A 15,640-nucleotide genomic window follows, 5' to 3' on the forward strand; every position below is an offset into this window, starting at 1 on the left:
TTACTCCACATCCTTTCTGGGTGATATATTTCCCCCAATACAGCGGCCCCAGGTTGTGTGTCCCTGCGTGAATAGCAGCTTTTGTTCACAAAACATGACATAAACAAATGTTCCCTTCTGTCGCCAGCACTTCGCAGAGAGAGACAGAGTGTGTGTGTGTGTGTGTGTGTGTGTGTGTGTGTGTGTGTGTGTGTGTCAGAGTAAGGTCCATGGAAATGAATGCAAATTCAGGCATTATTTTCCACATTCCACCAGATGAGTTTCATGTCAACTCCGTTGGAATCGTCGGCTCGCGCCCGTCAGACGCCGAGACAGAAGAGAACAAAACATTAAATCGGAAGAGAAACCAAATGAAGTTTTGGAATAATGTAATTGTTTACTTAGAAATGTACAAACAAAACTAAAGGAATGTACAAAGGACAAACATGCCACAAGACCAATGTTTAAACATATGTATTTGGTAAAAGCAGAAATATCTTGCTTGTTGAACATAAAAGCAGAGGACTTGCAAAATGAAATAACATAAATGCAAAATGAAATAACATAAATAAATAAACCATACTGAGTTGTTTGGTTTATATAATAAGCTTGGCAGATAGCTTTGAAATACAGCCTAGCTGCTACATAAGCACACAGTTGAATTTGCTTGCTCAGCAAGTGCCATTGCAGTAAATGGGAATGCTACTTCTCTGCATCCTCCTGATCTGGACTTTATCAAAATTGTTTTTCCTCGCTTTAAGATGGGTTCTGCTTACAGAGAAGTAAACACACAATGACTTCACTTCAGGTAAGGCCTGTCAGAACGTGTCCTTAAAAACACAGGAGGGAGTCCCCACGTGCAAGTGTGTGAGTGTGTCTTTAAAAAGGCAGGAGGGAGTACCCTATAGTGCAAGAGTGTGAGTGTGTCTTTAAAAGGACAGAGGAAGTGCATGAGTGTGTGCGAGCGCTGAGCTTGCTTCTTGTTTATCTTGTTCAGGTGCTGAGATCCAAAGTCGGAGAGTTTTGGACCACTCGATGTACCGTTGATGCATTGCCTACGATTTGGTATCGATCACCATACTCGGACTCACGCCGGCGTTGGCCCAAACCCGGCCCAGATCTAGCTATGTGGCCAAAGCATGGTAAAGCTGGACAGAAACTGTGGGGAGCACTGGTGGATTGGACTGAAGTTTGATGCAATGAGGGCTCCAGATCACCCCTCAGCCCTCCAGACTCCATGCCAATTTGTCTGGTCATGCCAGTCTGACACGAGCAGGGTGAAGCTGGGAGCCCCCTGTGGAGGATATAATAGAGGTCCATTATAGGATGGGCTGACCACAGACTTTTTAAGTGCCACCTTTATGTTACTAAATAGCGCTTGCTCGCTATTTTGCACTGTTAATCCTATTTGACCTCTCTTCATGGTTTTACATTACATTACATTTGGCTGACACTTTTTAACCAAAGCGACTTACAACATGGTAAAAACATTTAAGCTTTTAAGAGCACTTCTAACAACAAATTAAAAACCACAATAAGTGCATCAATGAGTGTAATAAGTGCATCAATGAGAACAAGTCTGTAGTAGTGCTATTATGAGAGGAGATGTTCTCTGAAGAGCTGGGTTTTCAGACATTTTTTGAAGATGGCGAGGGATGTCCCTACTCTAGAAGGAACTGGTAGTGCGTTCCACCGACGAGGGACGACAGATGAGAAAAGTTTGGATTGGCCTGAGCGTGCTGGCGGAAGAGCGTTTGAGTGAGCATTTACATTCCTATTCCTGTGCTCAGTTCATTTGTTTGGGCAATCGTGGTTGGCCTATCAGTAACTATATAACACAACCCACAATCAAGAAAACCCATTTCAGTTTTCAGTAGGCTTCTCCCACCTCACCATACTTCTAAAATATACAGCCTGTTTGAACAACTTCACATCTCTCTATCTTCCCCTCTCTCTCTCTCTCTCTCTCTCTCTCTCTCTCTCTCTCTCTCTCTCTCTCTCTCTCTCTCTCTCTCTCTCACTCCACTCCTCCCACATAGAAACATTCATTTTGTATGCATCTGGTCATTTGGGTCTGTATCTGTTTTTAAACACTCAGAAGTGAGGTGTATGTTTGCGTGTGCGTATGTGTTGTTCATGTTCCGTGTGTGTGTGTGTGTGTGTGTGTGTGTGTGTGTGTGTGTGTGTGTGTGTGTGTGTGTGTGTGTGTGTGTGTGTGTGTGTGTGTGTGTGTGTGTGTGTGTGTGTGTGTATGTGTATGTGTGTTTGTGTAAAAGAGCTCAGGAGATGACACAGTGGTTGGCCTGCTCCTCCTCCTCTGGGGGATCGAGGGCTTCTGGGATACTGGAGGACTCCTCTAGTTCGGCCTTGTTTATGCTGGCCTTCTGCTTCTCCTCCGCTGCCTCCGCACACAGACCCTGTCCTCCCACTTCCTGCTCCTGCACCTCTGGCTCCGGCTCAGACACCCCTTCCCTCTCAGGAATGGACTCTTCCATCCCATCACAGGCTTCTACAGGTGGGTCACTGTACTCCAGCAGAGGAGGGGAGTCCGTGCAGCTTGGCTCATCTGTGTCATATGTATAAAGATGAGAACAATTGACACCGAATCGCATCATAGCAGATTAACACACTGCACTGCCTCTTTCTAGACACAAGGGAGAGATGGTGAGTCAAACCAAAAGAGTGTTTGGCTGATCATTGGGGTGTCCTACGAAGCTCGATTAGTGGCTTAGCGCGGTATGTTGCACTCAAAGCCAGGGTATGCTGTCATACGAAAGTGGATTTGTTTTAGTGTCGCTGTATCACCATGGTATCTTATGCTCGCAACCAAACCTGGTCGGGAGCAGGTTATGTGCTAACTTATAGCTCAAATCGTGAAAAATCACCGCCCTCTGACTAATCCTACTGACTACTGACCAATCAATTATCTTGAAAAACGAAGTCATCTCACGTGTGAGAATCTACTGGAGCAGCTCCACGTCTTCAAACATTTTGAAACTCGAAGGCGCCTTTAACTATGTTGCGCATGCAGATATATCGCTACTATGGACATGCATACTATACAATATCTGATGAACATCGATTTTTTGATGTTATAGGTAAGACACTAAAAAAGACCACCCTAGATTTCACTACCGCTCATAAATGCGGAAGTAATCGTTGTTTAACCTAGGCTGTCTTGAGCATCTCCACGTTTCCCGATTGGTCAAAGTCACCCCAATCACGAGAACGCGCACAGATCTGAGCTGAAAGCCTAGTTTGACAAATTTATCACATACCTGCTATCGTAGGATCACTTAACTTATTACCCGATTTAAGGCTTTGTGCAGCCTCGATATGTCTAGATAGCCTAGACATGTCTAACTTGCTTCGTAGGATACCCCACATGTCTTGTGCAGATATTCCATGTTACGCAGGTGCATGCAGGTGTTATGTTCAGGTGTACCGTGCTCACCTGTGAAGATCTTGTAGCGTGCCATGAACTCAGCTGCAAGCCTCTCGCTCATATCTGATCTCAGATCTGCCGTTATGTCAGAAGGCTCTGAGTAATAGGCTCTCTCTGGTGTCTCCTCTCTGCTGTTCTGCTGACGAGACCGCTGCCTCACCTTGAGTTTACACACACACACACACACACACACACACAATATAAGTCAAACTTGTGTTTACATGTTTCTGTGAGGTGCTTTCCACATATTTAAGGTGATTATTGTATGTGTATGTGCGTGTGTGTGTGTGCGTGTGTGTGTGAGTGTTGTGCTTGTTTACCCGCGATCGTGAGACCTGCGCGTTAAAGCTGTACTGTAGCGAGCTAAAGAGGATGATGACGCTGAGGAAGCCGAAGGTGCTGGACACTCCAATCAGAGCGGACAACGTGGGGAAATTGAACAGCACGTATCTGCAGACACAACAACGTGGGGAAATTGAACAGCACGTATCTGCAGACACAACAACGTGGGGAAATTGAACAGCACGTATCGGTGTGTTTAATTACCCGATGTGTGTTTGTGTGTGTTTACCTGATGCCGGAGAAGTGGGCGTGTATGTACAGGTGTGCTGCATACACCTGGACTCGTGGAGTTTGCAGCTCGATCACAGCACCTGCAGTGGGTAAATACTGATACCACACACACACACACACACACACACACACACACACACACAAACAACACGTGTTCACACACCTGCAGTGGGTAAATACTGATACCACACACACACACACACGTTCACACACCTAGTGAGTAAATACCAAAGATCATAGAGCGCTACGCGTAGCGCTATATGATCTTTGGTAAATACTGATACCACACACACACACACACACACACACACACACACACACACACACAAAACAACACGCGTTCACACACCTGCAGTGGGTAAATACTGATACTGAATACTGTGTGTGTGTGTGTGTGTGTGTTGGTGTGTTTGTGTGTGTGTTGCGCTCACTCAGTTCTCTGTATAGTCTGTGAACAGCTCTACAGTAACAAGCTGCTTTTACCCAGTGTGTGTGTGTGTGTGTGTGTGTGTGTGTGTGTGTGTGATTGTATGTGTGTGTGTTTTGCTCACTGAGTTATCTGTGTAGTCTGTGAACAACTCTATAGTAATGAGCTGCTTCTGCTCAGAGTATGTGTGTGTGTGTGTGTGTGTGTGTGTGTGTGTGTGTGTGTGTTCTCTCACTGAGTTCTCTGTGTAGTCTGTGAACAACTCTAGTAATGAGCTGCTTCTGCTCAGAGTATGTGTGTGTGTGTGTGTGTGTGTGTGTTAGGGATGTCACGAGAACCGATACTTGCGATACCTCTCGATTCTAAAATGAAAAAACACCGACGATGCCTATTTTTTTGAAGCACCGTAAGCACCGACGCCAGCATAAGCATCGGTGCTGCGACTCTTCCGGAACTGATGGGGGCAATACAGTGTTTCCCACACATAGACTAATTTGTGGTGATGCGCCACAGATTGCACCGGCTGCCACATAGCCTATTGCGTTTCGTTACTTTTTTTTATTTACTTATCTATTTTTTAACGGTATTGAAAAACACGCAACATTCGTTAAGCTGAATTTCCTTTCCCTGCTCTCCCTCTCTGTCACTCACGCGTCTGTCTCTCATGCACACACACACACACACACACACACAACAGCCTCTCCCCTCCGTGCACACAGCGTCTGTCTCCATGAAAACCAACCAGATCATTCCTGGAAGCGTGGTCGTACTGATGCACCTGACGCTGCCCGGGTGGAAGCATATAGTCTTCCGCAACTTTTGTAGATTATAGGCCTACGTGCAACTACCAAACAGTAAAAGTAAAGTAAAAGTAAACTTGTTCTCCTTGGCCCGCTCTCGTACGTGCTCAATGGACACCCGCCCACGACATGCACATTTAATCCAAATAAAACATTCACAATCGTGAATGACGCACAGAAGACGACTAGCTAAATTGCTGTTTAAAATCCGGTTAGCATCATTAGCTAGTCTATGCTGCAGACATTACAACTCTTGCATTCAAGTTGACTGACCATCTCAATACCAATGTTTTTCAACTCCAAGACTTAAAAGGTTCTGTCCCAAGGAGAAAAAGTAGCTTACCTTGAAACTTAAACACATGTGGGGAAACTGAACAGTCCAACCAGAGTATGATAAGCTTAGCCTGCTACTTTGTTTACAAAATGTTGAGGCTTCAACCAGACAGCTGAATTTAAGAGGTGGAGTTGTAATATGAATAGTAGGATATAATCTGCATAAAGTTTGCTGCTAATGAAGATCAGAAATTTCATATAGAATGTATTAATAGTTACAGAATGTATGTGTGTTTCAAATAAAGACTTTACATCTTGTAAAAAAAAATCATTCACATTATATGAAAGCAGAGTGATAAAAAGGAGATGCAAGTTTGTTGGCTTTTATACAATCCATTAGAAAAGTGATTTAATTAATTATGTGTAAGCCTATGTGATTTGCTCGCAATTGGATACTGTATTCTGTTATGCTCTGTATGTTATAGAAATTATATTTCAGTATTCTGCAAATATTTCAATAAAGAAATTCATTAAGTACATGGGATTTTAGAAAATCCTTTTTTTTTAACGATAGTATCGAATTTGGCATCGAGAATCGTGTAATTTTACTGGTATTGGCACCGACTACTGATTTTTTGGTATCGTGACACCCCTAGTGTGTGTGTGTGTGTGTGTGTGTGTGTGTGTGTGTGTGTGTGTGTTTTCTCTCACTGAGTTCTCTGTGTAGTCGGTGAACAACTCCACAGTAACAAGCTGCTTCTGCTCAGAGTGTGAAGTGTGTGTGTGTGTTGTGTGTGTGTGTGTGTGTGTGTGTGTGTGTGTGTGTGAGTGAGTGAGTGAGTGAGTGAGTGAGTGAGTGAGTGAGTGAGTGAGTGAGTGAGTGAGTGAGTGAGTGAGTGAGTGAGTGAGTGAGTGAGTGAGTGAGTGAGTGTGTGTGTGTGTGTGTGTGTGTGTGTGTGTGTGTGTGTGTGTGTGTGTGTGTGTGAGTGTGTGTATGTGTGTTCCCTCACTGAGTTCTCTGTGTAGTCTGTGAACAGCTCCACAGTAACGAGCTGCTTCTGCTCCGAGGCTCCAGAGAGCAGCAGGGGGGACAACAGCACAGTGGACATCATCTGCAGCAGAACTGACCGATAGTGCAACATGACCTGCTGAGAGAGAGAGAGAGAGAGAGAGAGAGAGATGGAGAGAGGGAGGGAGAGAGAGAGGGAGAGAGAGAGAGAGAGGAGGGAGAGAGGGAAAGAGAGGGAGAGAGAGATGGATAGAGGGAGGGAGAGAGAGAGATGGAGGGAGGGAGGGAGAGACAGAAAGACAGGAGAAAAAGATAAAAGAGCGAGTGAGAGAGATAGGGAGGGAGGAAGATATTTAGAAAAAGAGAGGAAAAAAGAGAAATATGACAAAAAGAAAGAGAGAGAGAGAGAGAGAGAGAGAGTGTGTGTGTGTGTGTGTGTGTGTGTGTATTAAACTCACAGAGCGAGCTGCTGTATTGATGTTCTTTCCCTCTCTGCCGTATGAAGTCATCTTCACCATGAACATCCCTAGATTCTGATTGGCTGGTGACTCAGGCATTTCCAGCTCAAGAGAGATGCGATAGGGCTGCCCATATGTCATCACCTGGGAGGGCGGCACATCACTCACAAATCAGGTATATTTTTTCCTGTTTATAAAATAGTGGCTGTCGGTTGGCTGTGTGTGTGTGTGTGTGTGTGTGTGTGTGTGTGTGTGTGTTTGTGTGTACATCCGTGTCATACCTGATCCTTGTTTTTTCTTAATAGAGACACATTGGCCATTGGAAAAGAACACACAGCAGATGACTGACAGTTTGGGCTGTGAAGCGGACACACACACACACACACACACACACACACACACACACACACACACACACACACATAGAGTGTGCGTGTGAGAGAGAGATGCAAACATGAATACATGAAAACATGACACATACACACATTAGGCAAATGAAGATAAGATGGTATATCATGTACTCTCTTCCCTGCTCAATAGGAATGCAATAACAACATCTTGCTTCAGGGCTTTTGTGCTGTTCACTGTTAAACAAGTTCTGCTGCTTCCCGTCATATGAACCCAGAACGATCCAAATCATTAATGTGCACTAACTTGGAGGTCTGTGCTTACCATGTACTTATCATGCACTATGTATACTATGCAGTAACCATGCATTTACCAAACACTTCAATTCAATTAAAAGAACTTTATTTATCCCCGAGGGGCAATTTCTCCAAGCAGGCATAGTTACATATAAGACATAACACAACATATAAGACATACAAGAGAGGACAAAAGAGAACAGGACAGACAAGTGTGTGTGTGTGTGTGTGTGTGTGTGTGTGTGTGTGTGTTTGTGTGTGTGTGTGTAGAGGGGGGATTAGTTACTTACCATGTACTTATTATGCACTTATACTATGCAGTTACCATGCGTTTACCAAACACTTATCATGCACTTAACATGTACTTCCATTCTTCCCTCCTCTGCCTCCTTCTTTTGACACTTTCTCACAGCCACACCATTGTCTACTTAGAACCTCTGCACTCTCATCCTAGTCATATTGATTGATGTAGTATTAATTGCTTCATAAGGTCTGCTCCTGGGAGCTTTGATGTTATTTCTTACTTTTGTATGTCGCTTTGGATAAAAGTATCTGCTAATTGAATAAATGCCCATGGAGGCAGTTGTGGCTGATGATGCCCAGTCAGAATGTCCCCATTTCTACTACACTCTTGCACTTATTCATGAATGAATAATGAATAATTCAGAATGAATTATTCTCGAATTGAAATCTTAAAATGTTTAACATGTTGTAAGCCACTTTGGCTAAAAAGTGTCAGCCAAATGTAATGTAATGTATCTAATGAAACTAATTCAATTGAATAGATAGAGAGGGAGATAAAGAGAGAGAGGAGGGAGAGAGAGAGGGAGAAAAAGAGAGAGGGGAGAGAGAGAGAGAGAGGCTCTAACCCATAGTAGAAGTGCACAGGCGTGGAGTAGCTGGCTGTGGGCATGTATGAGTAGTAGAAGCTCCCGTAGATGAACATGGCCGTCCACAGCAGCAGCAGCAGCAGACACAGCACCACGGCCAGCTGCAGCGCCCTCTGCTGGGCGCGCTGGAACAGCAGGCGCGACGCCTCCAGCAGGCTCTGCAGCACCTCCACCACCTGCCCCAGCAGCTCCACCTCACCGGGCTGCTCCTCCACATCCGGCCCCTCAAACTCCATCTGGGGGGCACACACGCGTGCAACACAGACACACACACACGCACGCACGTACACACATACACACATGTACACACACGCATGCACGCACGCACCCACATGCACACACACACCCGCATGCGCGCACACACACACACACACACACACACACACACACACACACACAGGTAAAGGTTCCCTTTAACAGATGTTTATTTATATTTATTAAGGTCAGAGGCATATGATAATACACTGGACAAGACAGGACATGAGCACATGATAAATACCAATAAAATGGTGGCTGAATGGTACACACACACACCTACACACACACATACACACACACACTTAAGGAGTCCAGTGAAAATCATATAGTTTCTCTTGCACTCGCTCTGACTGACCTGGAAGAGATGTGTACGTGGGCTCTGATGAAAGAGAACCTGGGGGAATACATCATACACATTAACACAAAATGTGTGTGTGTGTGTGTATGTGTGAGGGAGATGTAGAGGACGGACAAATATATTCAAATAGTGTGACAAAGAATGTGTTTGAGAGACAGCCTATAAGTGTGTGTAAGAAGAGTGTGTGTGTGTGTGTGTGTGTGTGTGTGTGTGTGTGTGTGTGTGTGTGTGTGTGTGTGTGTGTGTGTGTGTGTGTGTGGAGCAGGGGGCCTGCTTATTAGCCAACAGTAAAGAATGAAGAGCATGTGAGAGGGCATCCAGACAGATTCATCTCTGATCCACTAATTCAGGGTGAAATTCATCAGACACACACCACTTTCCCCGAAAAGTCCGTCATCAGAGATCATTTTATTGGTTGCTTGCTCTCTATAGCCAAACCCAATTCACATAATGTAGAAAACGAAATTGTTAACATATAAGCAACCTCCTGCATTGAGGCCAGTCAAATCAGGCAACCAAACTGTTCAAATAACATTTCACCTGAATATGAATGTTTTTTTTATTTATTTATATCCAGCCAACAACAAACGTGGAATGTAAACGTATGTCCATTAATTATGGAAATTGTATTCGATGTGCACTGACAATGGCAATACTGTACGTCAGACTATAAACCAATATGTTGCCTTATGTCTTCTCTGTGGCCAAGCATGCAATGGCTACCCTTCATGTAGCCTCTGAAGGGAAAGTTGGTCTTAGATGGGAACTTTTGAGAGGAGAGGACTTGGAGAGGGTGCAGCAATGTGTTCAGCAATCGAGAATAACTGACTAACGTGCTGTAAATACAATACGACCACTATGGCCTATATTCTTGTCAGGCTAATTGTTGCTATTAGACAGTAAAACTGTTCTGCTTCGCTTATGTCAAATAAGTTGACGTTAAGACAATTCTGTCACCATTTCAGTAGCTTCAACGAGGTCGACAACAAGTTGTTCATTCGCGACAGTGTAGCCTGTCCATATCTTAGGCTACTTCACAAAGTGAGAGAAAGTAACGGGTATATAGCTTACCCTTATTTTCCGTAATGTGACCGTTTTGCCTGGATCCCCGTAGAGTCCGATGTGTTGGTTATGGCGCTCCAGTGCGTTCTGCGCCAGATATCCTGCTCAAGATTTCATGATTTCACCTTCACGCCAAATGTTGTTAAGAGCCATATCTAATGGAGTGGTCAGCCCGCCACTGACCTCAGGGTGGAGTTATATTCCCACTTGGAGAGGAGTAGTGCAACAAGAATAGTTATCGATCTTTTTTGTTAAATATGCGCCCTTAAATTGGCTGAACTGGATAGCCTACATGAACAGAAAACCCTTTTCCCTGTGAGTTTCAGCTGGGCAGGCGCATCTGATTTCGCCATTTCGCCTTACTAGATGAATCATTTGTTGAGAAATTATTTGGCCTTGTTCCAGTAGAATTTAGCAATTACTGGACCTTTTGGCCTATATTTCGTGTATGAAATAGGCTACTGAACAGAAAGGGCCGCATTTTGGCCATATGTTGCTTATTGTTTATTATTTTCAGCTAATGATAACACGGACCCCTGACACTGATTCCCTTTGATCAAAGAAAAGGACATAGGCCTAATGGCTATATTTTAAACAGAATTGTCATTTTGATTTCGCATGCATTCAGCGACCTTGGTGACACTATGTAGCCAAACCAAATCTTTAAATTCGGGCTAGCATAATAAACTTCACGCCCCGCCCATTCTGGTGTTAACCAATCATCTGTGAGTCTGGCAAAGCAGTGTTTTGTTTGGGTCGTCCACCATTTTCGGTTAGGCAAGCAAGCAAGCAAGCGTAAGCTACTTCGCAGGTTGTTGAGGTGCGAGCAGGTTTAATACAATCTCTTATAAAAAAAAAAGTGTCCGGGGAGGTTCGATCTCTTTGGCTCTCAACCGGAGCAGACATGAAGGCGCACCCTCTAGTTGTGTGTCTGGTGCTAGCCGTGTTCGGTTCGGCTTTCTGTGTTGATGACGGTTCCGACGCGCAATTGATTGGGGCTCCGGGAGCCATGGCCCGCTTGTCTGAGTCGGACCCCGGTGTTCTGAGAGCGGTTAAATTCGCGGAGGAGCGCTACAACATGGGATCTAACGGCATGCATATCCGCAGAGTCAGTCGCGTGATATCAGCCAGCAAACAGGTAACAACATTATTTCACCCAGTGCTTACGACATTCGGATAGCCCGAGCGCTATGATTAATGTCAGTCGCAATATATTGTTTATTTCATATCACTGGACTTTCAAGTGTGTCACTATTTTACGGTTTGTGATTAGGCTTGTTATTGGTGGTTGTTACGAAATGTCCGACTGAACGTGATGTAAACAGCTAGGCCGATGCGCAACTCCCGTTGATAATCCTATGGAGTCTAGGTCATTGTAGCCCTTCCAAACTGCGCACTACATGCGCAACTAATGCGGAATTGCGCAGCTAATCTAAAATTGTGCAGAACTCCTCTCACATTCGCACTTGTAACAACACAATAGTGTGTTTCATGCTAGGGAAATCAGATTCATATGTAAAACAACAACTTAAGTCCTACAGGATTCCAATCAGATGTTGGATTGACAATCCTACAGGATTCCAATATTTTGGATTTTTTTTTGGACAGGTCTCTGTTGCTATTAGAATCGTATAGGATTGTTGCTGTTGGAATCCTATAAGACTTTTTGATGAGTGTCCAGGAGGCCCCATAAAGAAACTTTGAAACAATCTACCACCACATGCCTTGTTATGGTTCAAGTGTGCATACTGTAGTATAATATCATGTAGTAATCATCTGTGCCACTAATAGATGAAGGCGCACAGTGTGTTTATTCCGTCTGTTGTGTGTTGTGTGTGCTGCTGCAGGTGGTGAAGGGCATCCGTTACAGCATCACCGTGGAGATCGGGAACACGCAGTGCAAGAAGACGGCCGAGCTCAGTGTCACTGACTGTGAGTTTGTTCCAGAGCCCCACAAGCTGAAGGTGAGCCAGACGTGCGTGTGCGGGTGAGGAGAGGGAAGAATCAGTTAGTGAGGATTGTAGCTGTGGCAGTTCGAGCAGACGATTAACAGTGGGAGGAAGTGGTGCTCTGTGACATTTGTGGCGTCCAGTATTTGCACTGTGCTTCAGCACTGCACTTTTTACTGTGTTCATCACCCTCTCCTCTCATGCACAGATCATGTTGTCCGCCAGTTAAACACACACACACACACACACACACACACACACACACACACACACACACACACACACACACACACACACACACACATACACATACAGAGTTCCCCCTCAATATTTTGAGCCTTGGCAGTGTTTGTGCTCCATTGGACAGTTGGCCAAGTCATTGGTGCTCAGGTCATGATCAGTGGGGGTAGAAACACACACACACACACTTGTGTGCACACCCTGGAACCCTGCCCTAATCCACAAAACACTGTAGCATGTGACCAAGCCAGTGTCTAATATTAACACACACACACACACACACACACACAGAGACACACACTCTTGCTCCCTCACTGTCTCACTTTCTTTCTTTCTTTCTTTTTGTCTTTCTTTCTTTCTTTCTTTCTTTCTTTCTTTTCTCTCTCTCTCTCTCTCTCTCTCTCTCTCTTTCCCTCTCTCTCTCTCTCTCACTCATACACACACACACACACACAAACACTTTGTTGGTTGATGTTAGTCATCCCCTCTGTTGTAGTAGATTCAGGAAGCAGTTTGTAAAGAGAACTGTCTGGTCAGCTGGCTGCGGTAGCGTCAGCTGGGTCTGAATCACCCTACACACAAGCTACGCTGCAGAATACTGATGACCCCACAGTCAAACACATACACATACACACACACACACACACACACACCCTAAACACAAGCTATGCTGTAGACTACTGATGACCCCAAACCCAGCCAGCTGCACAATGGAGGGCCGATACCCCCAAACCCAGGTGCACCATGGGTAACTGATAACATTAGGGTAAACACACAAACATCCGACATTATGGAATGTTGATAATATTAGGGTAAACACACAAACATCCGACATTATGGAATTCTAGTAACATTAGGGTAAACACACAAACATCCGACATTATGGAATTCTGATAACATTAGGGTAAACACACTAACATCCGACATTTTGGAATTCTAATAACATTAGGGTAAACACACAAACATCCGACATTATGGAATTCTGATAACATTAGGGTAAACACACAAACATCTGACATTGTGGAATTCTAATAACATTAGGGTAAACATACAAACACCCTACACTGAAGTTGTGTCTTTGCTAACTCTTTTAGCTATTATATCCTTTCATATTAGAGAGAGTTTAGATGATAAAGAAACACTCCCTTCACTATATAACACACACAGGAATCTGTTGTCCTTGCGTTGTGTGAGAGTGTATGTGTAACCTGCTTCAGATCTAGCGACATCTCGTAGATACTCATTCTCCTCTCCTGTGTGTGTGTGTGTGTGTGTGTGTCTCTGTCCTGCAGACGGAGGTGTGCCTGTTCGAGGTCTGGGATATCCCCTGGCAAAGCAAATACACACTGCTCAAACAGAAGTGCCAGCCTTCAGGTGTGTCCTGAACACACACACACACACACACACACACACACACACACACAATAAACCAAATTGTTGTTTAAAGGAGTCTTACAAGGTCTACCCACTGAGTGTTCTAAGGATAAAGGTGACACCTACGTCTCCAAATTCCCAATTATGGCTCCCAATTATGCTAGATACTGAGCAGAATTTTGTGATTTGCTTGGCCCTTTTCTTAGAAAGTCCACAGATCTGTAAGCCACGCACAAACATTTTATAAATATGGCCCAAACTACCAAAGATTAACACTATAACTTTGCAAGCATAATCACAGTTGTTTAAAGCATTACACAGAGGTTGATATTTCAGCAGTTTTGACGTATAACGAAGAATAATTGATTTGTTATGCTCATTGATTAATATTAGATCAGCCGATTTGGAGAGTGATTGATAACATCTCCCAATGAAATGCACTGATCGTATGTGAGAGAAAACCAGTCCGTTTGAACACTTTCCATGTCATGAATTGATGTGAAGTTGACAGTTCCACGTAACTCTTTCAGGGTTAGAGCTACGATACGGTCATGCCGCGCAATGTAGAGTCCCTTGTAAGCGGCACAGCCGTTCAGGTTATGTGCCATGCCATGCCATGCCATGCCATGCACACACACACACACACACACACACACACACACACACACACGCACACACACACGCACACACACAAACTTAAAATGAGTGTGCACATGTCTTGATTATTAAAATGATTTTAAATATAATTGTAAATTGTATCTTTTAATAATTGTAAAACTACAATAATTGTAGAATACAGAATGTACATGTTTATGAGCTGTTTTGTTCTCTTCTGTACCCAGTGGCTCCTCAGGAGATCAGGAAGGTTGTGGCTGTGCCCCTCTCTGTAAACAGGCCCTCCCAGGTAGTGTGTGTGTTTGTGTCTGTGTGTCTGTCTGTGTGTGTGTGTGTGTGTGTGTGTGTGTGTGTGTGTGTGCTCTATACTCTATAAATGTCAGTATCTTTAATGGTCCTCCTTTCTCTCACTAAGGAGTCTGTGGAGCTGTTGACTCAGTTCAAAGACTTCATGGAGAAATATAACCGCTCTTACAGCGGTCAGGAAGGTGAGTACTCACACACACACACACACACACACACACACACACACAAATAGAATATTGACATACACAATAAGGTAATGAATTGGAATTATATAAATGCACAAGATTTCGAGCCACTGTGATCACCTGACAAATGACCTGACCTCTGTCCTTTGACCTCTGCTTGTGTGTCTGTGTCCATCAGAGGCCGAGAGGCGTCTGCATATCTTCCAGGAGAACATGAAGACCGTGCAGGTCCTGCAGTCCCTCGAGGAGGGAACCGCTGAGTATGGGGTCACCAAGTTCAGTGACCTCACAGGTGTGTGTGTGTGTGTGTGTGTGTGGATCTGGGGTAGAGTTGCGTAGCGTAGCCACTGCAGTATTGAGGAGAATGGAGTCCTGCAGGAGTGTGTGTGGGCGTTGGCCTACTTCTCTAAATCAATAGCTTCTAGTTAGATGAACAGGCTAATTGTGTGATCTGGGACATCTCCCATCTGCTGATTTGATTAGCTTCTGCTGCTTTTAGTTTGTCTGCTAAACACCACCATTCTGCCTGTCATGTTATTCTTTTCCTTCTCTATCTATCTCTATCTATCTATCTATATATCTATCTGTCTGTCTATCTATCTATCTATCTATTTAAACACCATCATTCTGCCTGTTATTCTATCCTCCTGTATCTTATCTATCTATCTATCCATCCATCCATCCCTCCATCCCTCCCTCCCTCCATCCCCCCTGTAGAGGACGAGTTCAGGACGATGTACCTGAATCCTCTCCTGAGTCAGTGGTCTCTGCAGCGCCCCCTAAAGCCCGCAGCAG

The 15,640-nt window shown here is 44.3% G+C and overlaps 2 protein-coding genes across 3 annotated transcripts in view; one reads left to right on the plus strand and one right to left on the minus strand.

The window, feature by feature from the left end:
* Positions 1-356: 356 nt before the first annotated feature.
* Positions 357-10,455, minus strand: LOC134095572 (seipin-like). 2 transcript variants are annotated; one of them, XM_062549190.1, is made up of 10 exons: positions 10,186-10,455; positions 9,112-9,150; positions 8,478-8,734; positions 7,246-7,321; positions 6,965-7,108; positions 6,508-6,642; positions 3,996-4,093; positions 3,745-3,874; positions 3,434-3,584; positions 357-2,545 (listed from the first exon to the last, which is right to left on the minus strand). In XM_062549190.1, the coding sequence occupies exons 3-10, from the start codon at positions 8,732-8,734 to the stop codon at positions 2,259-2,261; spliced, it is 1,278 nt and encodes a 425-aa protein (XP_062405174.1). In that variant the 5' UTR covers positions 9,112-9,150; positions 10,186-10,455; the 3' UTR covers positions 357-2,258. The 2 variants fall into 2 exon arrangements, with proteins under 2 accessions (XP_062405174.1, XP_062405173.1); XM_062549189.1 differs by having other exon boundaries at positions 6,508-6,645.
* A 466-nt stretch (positions 10,456-10,921) lies between these two features.
* ctsf (cathepsin F) overlaps positions 10,922-15,640 on the plus strand; it is a 12,590-nt gene continuing 7,871 nt past the window's right edge. Inside the window, exons 1-7 of the mRNA XM_062549188.1 lie at positions 10,922-11,314; positions 12,024-12,140; positions 13,658-13,739; positions 14,582-14,643; positions 14,770-14,842; positions 15,024-15,137; positions 15,563-15,640. The exon at positions 15,563-15,640 is cut by the window's right edge and continues 71 nt beyond it. Of these exons, the coding sequence (XP_062405172.1) occupies positions 11,081-11,314; positions 12,024-12,140; positions 13,658-13,739; positions 14,582-14,643; positions 14,770-14,842; positions 15,024-15,137; positions 15,563-15,640 (760 nt within the window). The 5' untranslated portion in view covers positions 10,922-11,080. The remainder of the gene's footprint in view (positions 11,315-12,023; positions 12,141-13,657; positions 13,740-14,581; positions 14,644-14,769; positions 14,843-15,023; positions 15,138-15,562) is intronic.

The sequence above is a fragment of the Sardina pilchardus genome, chromosome 11 (genome assembly GCF_963854185.1).
Source record: "Sardina pilchardus chromosome 11, fSarPil1.1, whole genome shotgun sequence".
NCBI classification, from domain to species: Eukaryota; Metazoa; Chordata; class Actinopteri; order Clupeiformes; family Clupeidae; genus Sardina; species Sardina pilchardus.

Coding starts and splice junctions, on each gene's coding strand:
- LOC134095572 (XM_062549189.1), bottom strand. CDS start 8,734: ATGGAGTTTGAGGGGCCGGATGTGGAGGAGCAGCCCGGTGAGGTGGAG. Junction 7,109..7,245: donor TAAGAAAAAACAAGGATCAG/GTATGACACGGA, acceptor CCGCCCTCCCAG/GTGATGACATATGGGCAGCC. Junction 3,585..3,744: donor CGCAGGTCTCACGATCGCGG/GTAAACAAGCAC, acceptor TGTAAACTCAAG/GTGAGGCAGCGGTCTCGTCA.